The sequence below is a fragment of the Theobroma cacao genome, chromosome 8, assembly GCF_000208745.1.
Source record: "Theobroma cacao cultivar B97-61/B2 chromosome 8, Criollo_cocoa_genome_V2, whole genome shotgun sequence".
Lineage (NCBI taxonomy): Eukaryota > Viridiplantae > Streptophyta > Magnoliopsida > Malvales > Malvaceae > Theobroma > Theobroma cacao.
The window spans coordinates 4,746,398-4,755,888 of NC_030857.1; the positions used below are offsets into that span (position 1 = coordinate 4,746,398).

General features: G+C 38.5%; 3 protein-coding genes across 5 annotated transcripts; 2 read left to right on the plus strand and 1 right to left on the minus strand.

Moving 5' to 3' along the window:
- LOC18592059 (calcium-binding protein CML39) lies at positions 859 to 1,985 on the plus strand. Its single transcript, XM_018125931.1, has one exon. The coding sequence runs from the start codon at positions 1,229 to 1,231 to the stop codon at positions 1,814 to 1,816; it is 588 nt and encodes a 195-aa protein (XP_017981420.1). The 5' UTR covers positions 859 to 1,228; the 3' UTR covers positions 1,817 to 1,985.
- Positions 2,146 to 4,883, minus strand: LOC18592060 (UPF0047 protein YjbQ). Its single transcript, XM_007018557.2, has 7 exons — positions 4,449 to 4,883; positions 4,296 to 4,356; positions 4,125 to 4,219; positions 3,974 to 4,007; positions 3,788 to 3,842; positions 3,648 to 3,690; positions 2,146 to 2,469 (listed from the first exon to the last, which is right to left on the minus strand). The coding sequence occupies exons 1-7, from the start codon at positions 4,635 to 4,637 to the stop codon at positions 2,398 to 2,400; spliced, it is 549 nt and encodes a 182-aa protein (XP_007018619.1). The 5' UTR covers positions 4,638 to 4,883; the 3' UTR covers positions 2,146 to 2,397.
- On the plus strand, positions 5,014 to 8,728 carry LOC18592061. Of its 3 annotated transcripts, none has more exons than XM_018125930.1 (9): positions 5,014 to 5,462; positions 5,676 to 5,903; positions 5,998 to 6,119; positions 6,236 to 6,296; positions 6,472 to 6,621; positions 6,998 to 7,105; positions 7,306 to 7,534; positions 7,613 to 7,758; positions 8,375 to 8,728. In XM_018125930.1, the coding sequence occupies exons 1-9, from the start codon at positions 5,334 to 5,336 to the stop codon at positions 8,393 to 8,395; spliced, it is 1,194 nt and encodes a 397-aa protein (XP_017981419.1). In that variant the 5' UTR covers positions 5,014 to 5,333; the 3' UTR covers positions 8,396 to 8,728. The 3 variants fall into 3 exon arrangements, with proteins under 3 accessions (XP_017981419.1, XP_017981418.1, XP_007018621.2); XM_018125929.1 differs by having other exon boundaries at positions 5,023 to 5,462; positions 7,613 to 7,852; XM_007018559.2 differs by having other exon boundaries at positions 5,024 to 5,462; positions 6,481 to 6,621; positions 7,613 to 7,852.

The following is a 9,491-nucleotide window of genomic DNA, read 5'->3' on the forward strand; positions in this document are numbered from 1 at the left end:
GTCTGACACGTTCGTGTCTTAACATATCAGACACGATTAGACACGAAACACGTTAACACTAAATCTAAAACTTGTTTAACTCGTATTTTTTCATATCGTGTTAACGTGTCGTGTTTAAAATTATTAGATCTATTCACAGCACATCCGGATGGTCCAGCTCGTTCCGTTTATAGCCATGTAAAGCATGTACAAAACTAATGGGAGTAATTTAAAACGTTTTTTTATGTATTGAACTTTTTTTTGTTTGCAATCATATAATTATAAAAAATATATAATATTATAAAAAAATTCAATCATTTTAAATCAAATAAATTTTTAAATTTAATAATTAATTGTTATCAATTAAAAATATTATTTATTATTTTATATTTATATAATATTAACATAAAATATAAAGATATCACATGATTATACATCAAACAATACTCAAGTGTTTTTTGATAATATTTTATTTTTTTAAAATTCACTTATAAAATTTAAAAGAGAAACTCCAAACATAGTTATCCATAAGAAAAAGAAGAAAAATGCAGATAGCTATTTGACATGTGTAGTATGCGTGTTATATAGTCGTGACATATGCAAACACCTGTCCAAATGAAATCATTCGATGTATCACCCGTGACGTCCCCGATAAAGAAAGAGAGATGTACGAAATTGTCCTAAAAGAAGAGACGAGAAAAAACTCTCCCATGAGTTTGACTCTGAACTTGGAGCCCCCAGGACCCAAGGAAGCTTCCCAGACCAGCGGCAGTGCCGCCTCCGCAACCGTGTATAAACAACTGGCGGAAGCCAACTACCAAAACTATATACAAGCAAACCCATTACTACTTGTAGTGATAGATATTATATTACTACTGCATCAGGGGAAAAAAAAGGAAGGAATTCAAAACCGCGTTCTCTATAGAGTCCCAACCTGTCAACCATATCTGATACCACATCTCCCTAGCACTATCCATCAATGCTTCCACGTCTTATATATACTCTGTCTCTCATCAGAATTCACAATTAAAATATTTTTTCCAATATTCTGAAACATCCAAATCCGAAGCTATATATACCCTTTCATTCCTCCTAGTGCCCAGTTGAATCACAATTCACAATCAGCTAGCTACTACCTGTGCCTTTTTGCCTTTCACCAATTCACCTACAATACGAAACAAGCTACAGAGTACCCAGACACACCCCAGAGAGAGAGAGAGAGAGAGATCAATACATCGACGCTTTCAGAATGAATTCTAATGGTGATTTCATTGCTACTACTAGTACTACTGCTAGCAGCAATTCACAGCCAAAATCAGTACTCGCTAGTTTGAGGAGGAAACTATCCCCAAGAACAAAGTCATGTTCTGAAGATGCTAGAAGATGCAGCAGCAGAAGCAGTAACATCAGCGAGGCCAGCTCCGACCTCCAAATGGTGTTTGATTTCATTGACGCAAACGGTGATGGAAAAATATCAGCAGAAGAATTGCAGAGGTGCGTAAGAACAGCGGGAGGGCACCTGTCCATGGACGAAGCCGAATTAGCCGTTAAGTCATCAGACTTGGACGGAGACGGGATGCTGGGGTTCCATGAATTTCAGGAGCTGGTGGAGGGTGGAGGCTCCACTGAGGAGGAGAGAAAAAAAGAGCTGAGGGAGGCTTTTGGGATGTATGTGATGGAAGGTTCAGAGTGCATAACCCCCGCCAGTTTGAGAAGGATGCTCCGTCGGCTGGGTGAGTCCAAGTCTATCAAGGATTGCAAGGCCATGATTCGTGCCTTTGATCTCAACGGAGACGGCGTACTCAGCTTTGATGAGTTCAGTGTCATGATGCGGTGATCGATTCCCTTCTTCCCATACGCGTTTCGAGTTTCACATGAACCCCCCAACTCTTTACTACGGATTGCCTCTGATTTTTCATTATTTATTTGTTAAGTAGTTTATTCATTTTACATTTTTCAGTTCTGCAAATAGAGCTTTTATTGATACAATCGTTTACTTCTTTTCCCCTCAATTCTTTCCACATTCTACTCCGTCTGTTTAAGATTCTACCACAAGAACTCGAATCCATCAAATTCCGGTCCTTTATTGCAGTTTCCTGCCTTGAAAACAGGGCAACGAGTCACATGAACTCATGCGATTCTATTGTCAGCAGCAGCAAGTATCAATCCAACTAATACAAACTGACGCTCCTATGTATTACCTTACTGTCAATGGTCATTCGACAAAATAACACTTCCAACTTATAGCTTTCGAACTAATATTCATATATCACAGGACCAAATCCTGAATAAAATCAGGAATACACAATAATACTAACATACCATCAACAAGTAAGTAGATCTTATCCAAAGACCACCTTTTAAGTACAATACCATTACAAAGATAAAAGAAACAGAGTATCTCCATATTTTAGGATCTCAGATGCCATTGAGGGTGACCACCACTTTACGAGCTGTTGGAGCATCTCGGTGCTCACAAAGCCATATTCCCTGCAGCATAACAATGAGAAAAATAAATTGCACAGTTTTTAAGCGGGAAAAAAGTGAGGCAAACTCAAACATGATGTAGCCAGAGCTCAAGCAATCCCACAGAGTAAATCACTCTAGGACATTCAAAGCAAGAGATGCGAATGCATGAGAACATTCATGTTTTCAGTGCATATGGACAATCAAAGCTGATAAAGACCACACCCACAGTTGGATGATCATTGTTAATATACTAGTATTATATTAGTTAATGTTGAAAAGGGTTGTTATGTCTGTGTCCGTGTGTGTGAGTCAGATCACAGTGCCCCACAGTTCAAAAGAGAGAGAGAGAGAGAGAGGTTATAATGCAACATTGTTGGCTTGTTCATTCTCTTAACTAGTACAACAGAAAGACATACTTAGTTCAGGCCTATAAGTATAATTATGATTCCAGACATGACAAGAAGTGTTGTGTTTTTTGCTACATATTATTTCTGTAAAAAATTTTAGCTTCCGCGACGTTCATCATTTAGACTAATATATATGAGCAAACAAGGTACACTGACATACTTGAAAACAAGATATCACAACAAATATGCAATGAATCCAATTAATGATGGGCCTAAACAGCTAAAACTATATACCTTCTATCTTCCCAATTCCCGAAGAGTGTACTTTTACTGTTTATGATATTTTATTCAATAAAGATTATTATTACCGTTGGAGTTTGTCTTGAAAACTGGCATTTGAAGAAACAGCGTTGATGCAAAAGTTAATTCTAGTTTGGAACAACGTGACCGGTATGATCGGAAATTATTTTAGTTACATGTTCAACTACAAAGGAATCCATTCATCACCATCTATTGCCTTGCTTTTAGTTTCATAATAATGACATTATTGTGTACAACAAGAACTGAAAATGCTTCAACAAATAAACAAAACAAAAGCTCTGACAAATATGATGCGCTTTTCGGCCTTGCTATGCTGGATGTGAAAGAAGCAGGTGGTACTCCAAGCAAATTCCATTAGAAGTTGAGCATTTAGAATAAACTAATTAAACATCAATATTGCAAAAGGTTTCAGTGAGCTATTAATCATGAAACCACAGATGTTCAAATTAGCTATTGACAATAAAAAAAAGAACCAAAAAACAAAAAAGGGAAGGCATTTCAAATAGTTTGAAAAGTTAAAAGGTTGTTTACCTGCCAAGTTCCCATGTTAAGCCGTCCATCTGTGATAGGAATCCTGTAGAATAACATGAAGAAGGGGTGAAATGGAAACCGAAGACAAAAATCTTTTGAACTAAATAAAAAGTAGTGTATGTATCTTATCATATACGCACGTAAGGGAGCAGCCAAACATTGATGATTTGATATGGGCTGGCATATCATCAGGACCTGCAAAAGGAAAAACGAATCATCAAAATTGCTAAATAGACAAATTGACAGGCAAGGAGCAGGATTCATGTGATGTTAGTCTAGTTCAAAGAGTAAGCAGTCCGAAGTTGTGAAATAGGAACTGAAACAACCTTCAAGTATATGCTTCCAAGGCGCAGATCTTCCCTGAAAAATGGACATCCAAATTCCAAGCACCACTTAGAAAGCTAGGGAAAATAAAAAAAAGAAAGAAACTTCGGCCTTCCCTTTCCCCTGGGACAAAATGAAATTAAGAAAGTTTACCTCTGGAACTATTTTGTTGAGGAACGTCTCGGTGTCGTCACGAACATCCGAGTCATAATTCTCATTGATGGTTAGAGAGGCACTTGTGTGATGCACTGGAATTGGTGAAAACATTTGTAAGATAAACTTCACATAGAGAGAGGAGGAAACTAGAAAGCCAATGACACTCACAGAATAGATGAGCGAGGCCGCACTTAAATTCTGATAAATCTGGTCTAATTTCCCTCAATATCTGACTCCCAAGAGACAAGTCAAGAAAGGTCCCGGAAACCGTAGGAAAGAAAAATGGAATTATCAGGCTAGAAGAATAGACTTGTTGGTTACCTGAGAGGTAACGAGATGGCAGCCTCGGCGGTGGGGAGGAAGAGTTATGGTCTTCTGAGCCCACTTGGGGCCGGGGACGGCAGCAGCCATGGAATTGGAATCGCCCGATGATGTTCTATACAGTGCTTTTACCCCAAGAGGTGCCCACGCTGGCTTTGCTGAAAATATCGCCGGGCTTTGCATCAGCATCTTCTCAATCCTCGAAGGCTCTAACCTTCTTACTTCAGGTTATTGAGCTGAAGAAGCCCAGACCCAGAAGGGCAGAAGGCAGACTTGGCAAAGGCAATTACCAGAACGCTCTTGCAAACGGGCTCTCTATGCTCCACATATAATATACTCTTTGATATTTGTTTGGGCCCTTCTCGTAATTCTAATTTCTATGTGTGGCTGGGGGATCGGGCTACCAGCCTCATCCGTGGCTGCCATTTGCTCACCTTGGGTTTAAATCATTCGTGGCAAGGCTAATTTCGAATATATTCCCCTTTGAGGATACTATGTGTATGTGATGTAACACACACGCACAGATGGATACATATACACAGATGTATATAATATTTGTAAAGCATTAATTCTAGCAGCCCAATAATCCATATGTCAGCGCATTTACCTGTCTGGTTTTTGATTCCAAGAGGTGAGAATGCGTGTCTATCTTTTAACACAGGGTGCTGGTTGTAATAGCTGAGTTTGTTTGTGTAATTTATGAGTCGCCGCCTAAACAAGTTAGGTAGTAATGAGTAATTGAGGCCAAGTGTTCACTTTTTGATAGACGTCAACATTGTGTTTCCTTATGGAACTTCCAATCCTGTTCCTCCTCTGATTTCTGATTCTGGCAGAGGATTCCAGTGGTTAGTAAATAATTATTTAAAAGAAGAAGAAGAAGAAGACATGGAGAGGTTACTAGCAGTGGTAATAGGAGTTTTGCAGGTGTTGATAGCAAGCGCCGGTTCATACGCCGATAATCACTTGCTATCTCGCATTGCTTTCGGATCTTGTGCCAACCAAAGCGCTCCTCAGGTTCTTCTCTTTACTCATTTTTTTAACCTTGATGCATTTTTTGAATCGTAAGTATTAATCTGTTCCTTAACTTAATAACAGTAATTGCAATTATATTATTGTTATAGAACTAATAGTTGATACATGGATCAAATAGTAGTTTATTTTTTCATACTACTAGTAGTTTTCTTCATGTATGGTGGTGGGTGACCGCCTGATTGGGTGGTGGTGCAGCCCATCTGGGACGCCATCAACAAGTTTGATCCCCAAGTATTCATATGGCTTGGTGACAACATATATGGAGACATTAGACAGCCTTTCAAGATTCTGGGAAAGGAAAGGACAATTGGTCCCTGGAAGAATGTTCGCAGGTTCGTTCCTTCCTCTCACTCCCAAATGCTTTCAAGGTACAATATGGCTAAGAACATTCCCGGTTATTCTCGTCTTCGCGCCAATGCTAAGGTTAACACTCATTACTTACTATCTTTTTTTCGTATATCCACACTGCACACAACTACTTTAAATACATTATTGTAACTATAATCTATCGCTGTAGGTCATTGGTACTTGGGATGATCATGATTATGGACTCAATGATGCTGGCAAAGAATTTTCTGAGAAAATTACTAATCAGAGGCTTCTCCTTGATTTCTTAGATGAACCCCAAGATAGTCCCAGGTCACCCTTGCTTTCACCCCTTCTACCCGACTGCTTTCCATTGCAATAATGTATTTGCTCTCTTTATCCAACTTAATTAAGGATTAATGGCCATCTTCATGGCTTTCATATTGTAGGCGCAAGCAGGCTGGTGTTTACACATCTTACACATTAGGCCCTCCAGGTAAACAAGTCAAGGTATAACTTGCAAAATGCTTTCCAACTATTGCCTTTTCTCTACCGATGAATTAAAATCTAGAGAGTGAAATGTTTTGTCTTGACTGTGAGATTTTTCTTTCTCCTTCTCATTCTTTCTGCCACAATAACGGACTCTTCACCTATAAATAGACTTCTACTAATTGTGGTCATCTAGCTTCCTCAGATTATCCTATTAGATACACGATATCACAGAGATCCTATATCTAGTGATGGAAGTGTCTTGGGGGAATCACAATGGTCTTGGTTAGGGAAAGAGTTGAGGGGTCCACCATCAACCATTACCATAATTGGCTCTTCCATTCAGGTATGTCAAATATCTACTTCAATTGTGAAAGTTATATATTGAATCTTCTCATTCGATATCTCTTTGTTGTAAATGAGCTCCTTGTTAGCAAAAAATTCATATGTCAACACCCTGTAGCTGTTTGGTCTCTCTCTGAGCCATTATTAGCAGCACATTTTTGTCAGAAATATGCGTATTGGATGATGGATGTATCAGTAGTCTGTATTCCTATATTTGCCTGAATTTTAATCAGAGATGATTCCTTTCTACCCTTTACTTAAGATATTTCACTTTAATTTCTCTAGAACGGATTCTCATTTGCATTTTCATATTTCTTTTGTTTTTCAAGTTTATGATACTCGGCATGACTTTGTGACTGTATTTGCCTTTACTTCAGGTTATATCAAATCTTTCAGCTACAACTGGCCCCTTGTTTTATATGGAGTCTTGGGGACGTTTTCCCAAGGAGAGGAATCGCCTTTTTAAGTTGATAGCAGATAGTAAGGTAATAATCATCGACACATATTCATGTCATGCACCTCTATTTCAGCTGAACTACTTTCAATTTTGTTCTCTTGTCGGTTCAAATAAGCAGTGATATGTTCAATAGTCTCCCCTTCCCCCCTATCTTTTTCATCTTCTGGTCTGAGGGGAGGTTATTATAGACATCAATTTGCCATTATAATGGTTTGTTTTCTTGAGCAGAGAGATGGAGTCTTCTTCATAAGTGGAGATGTTCATTTTGGAGAAATTACACGATATGACTGTGGAGCTGGATATCCCTTGTATGACATTACCTCAAGTGGGCTAACCCAAGCTATTGAGAAGGTGCTCCCATCACCGTTGCATTTCATTGTGAGATTTTTGGCATGGTTTACACCTAGTACAATGAGAGCTATGAGCCAAACTTGCAGATATAGGTCATGCACATATGGTATGTTTGTCATCTGCCTTTTTTCAAATTATTGGATGTTAACACTTGATTGAGTTTCAATGTTTTTGGATTCTATAGGTGAACCAAACTTTGGAGCCATTGAGATAGATTGGGATGCATTTCCAGTGACCTTGAAAATTCAAGTCCGCGATATAAATGGACTTCCTGTGACTGGTGTAAATATTTCATTATCAGAATTGCAAGCACAGAATTCTACAATTAAAGTAAGACAAGATCGGAGGCACTGCTCTCTGGAAGTGATGTTACCATGGATTGTTAAATATCGCTTGGCTATTCTGGTCTATTCTGTTTTAGCTTGTAAGTAGTTCTTGATGCTTATGGTTTTCCTTGTCAAATCCATCTAGCCTTCTTTTTACCTCATTTTAGTAGCATTAAAAAGTTTATAGCAAACAAAAATGTCTGGGAGGAAACAGGATAGTGGAACATGGGGGATATGTTGCAGTAATGCAAAATGAACCTACCATCTAAGAAGTGCAGAAACCATGAACCAAAGACTGGCAGATAGTTGGCTTGCTTTTGATATTGAATCCTAGAACTACTGGTAGTTGTTTGATCAGCTTGATTTACAGAATGTCAGTTGACTTCTTATAGTGCAAGTTTAGAATAATTTCTCATAGGTGCACCATCTTCTAATTTCCATAAGTATTTTTCTTTACCAAGTAAAGGTAAAAAAAAACAATTATTTTTCTCTGTTTCTTGCTTGATGGTTTTAATTGCACTAATCCACGTAAATCTTGGAGTCTCGGCAGTATTCAATTCTATATTTCTTTCTATATACCGTTTTCTTATTATGGATTTCCTTTTTGTCCATTGTTGCAGTGTTGCTTCTTGCTTTGGTAGGACTGATTTATGCAGCAACAATAGTCTGCCGGATGTGCCTCAGCAAATGCAAGATTGATTGACCATGTGTTCAATATGGAGTTGGGTGCATAGATCATCAGAAACCAAGAAATGTAATAACTCTGACTCGCTAATTTGTGCTAGGTTAAGCTAAATTGTGTATTCCTTTTCTGGTATAGCTTGGGATGACAACAAGAGTTGACTTCCTGATGCAATGGATTTTCAAATTGTGCATCTAATTTTCATGTTTTACAAATTAAGTGATTGGACTGTGTGGATTAATCCTTGGCTGATGAACACTTTGGGAAGTAATGCATTTGGAAATTACATTTACCGTCCATGTTTTTCATTTAAAACAAAATTTTATAACTAGATGATGTTGAAAGTGATAATTTGAAGGCTTATGTGCAATTATTATAGAACAAAAGGGTAGCCTTATATCCTGCAATTTGCGTCAGTTGATTTGTTAAAGCCTAAATTTAATCACAGAGATCCCTTTTGGGTCTTAGTAGTGGTTTTCGAGTTGCAATCTACGGCTGTTTGCGCCATGATGGTCCTTGCCAGTGCGTTGGTATTGAATTTCAAATTATAGCTGATCAAATTCTGACAGGCTGGGATCAGAATTTGAGAGACGATACATTGATTTTAGAGTATGCTGCTGGATTTAAAAGAAAGCTTAGGATAGTCTCGGGCCCTTGACACTAGCTAGAAAGAAACATGTTTAGCTTTGGTGTGAGAAATCTCATCTCTTTAAGATCCGTCGGTAAGTTACTTAATGAGCAGGCCGTTGGTGAGTTCAAGTTTAGGGTGTCCCGCCGATCGAAGGGTCAAGAAGGAAGCTGAGAAATTAAAGCAAGAAGGAAGCTGAGAAATCAAAGCGGCAGATGTTGAATTCTGCTTGAAGAACGCCAAGGAATGCTTTGTAAATAAAAGAGCAATCCAGAGCCTATGGCCTGTGGAGAAGCTTAAGCAGCGTTGGCCTGAAAGGGCAAGATTTGACACATTCCCGCCTGGCTGCCGCAGCAGGCTCAGAAGTCATATTTGAATGAACAGTCATGCTCGTCCTGCAATTCAGCGTCCAGCACAGACTATCTAT

Coding starts and splice junctions, on each gene's coding strand:
- LOC18592059 (XM_018125931.1), top strand. CDS start 1,229: ATGAATTCTAATGGTGATTTCATTGCTACTACTAGTACTACTGCTAGC.
- LOC18592060 (XM_007018557.2), bottom strand. CDS start 4,637: ATGCTGATGCAAAGCCCGGCGATATTTTCAGCAAAGCCAGCGTGGGCA. Junction 4,220..4,295: donor CGGCCTCGCTCATCTATTCT/GTGAGTGTCATT, acceptor CACCAATTCCAG/TGCATCACACAAGTGCCTCT. Junction 2,470..3,647: donor TTAACATGGGAACTTGGCAG/GTAAACAACCTT, acceptor GTTATGCTGCAG/GGAATATGGCTTTGTGAGCA.
- LOC18592061 (XM_018125929.1), top strand. CDS start 5,334: ATGGAGAGGTTACTAGCAGTGGTAATAGGAGTTTTGCAGGTGTTGATA. Junction 6,297..6,471: donor CTCCAGGTAAACAAGTCAAG/GTATAACTTGCA, acceptor GTGGTCATCTAG/CTTCCTCAGATTATCCTATT. Junction 7,106..7,305: donor AGTTGATAGCAGATAGTAAG/GTAATAATCATC, acceptor TTTCTTGAGCAG/AGAGATGGAGTCTTCTTCAT.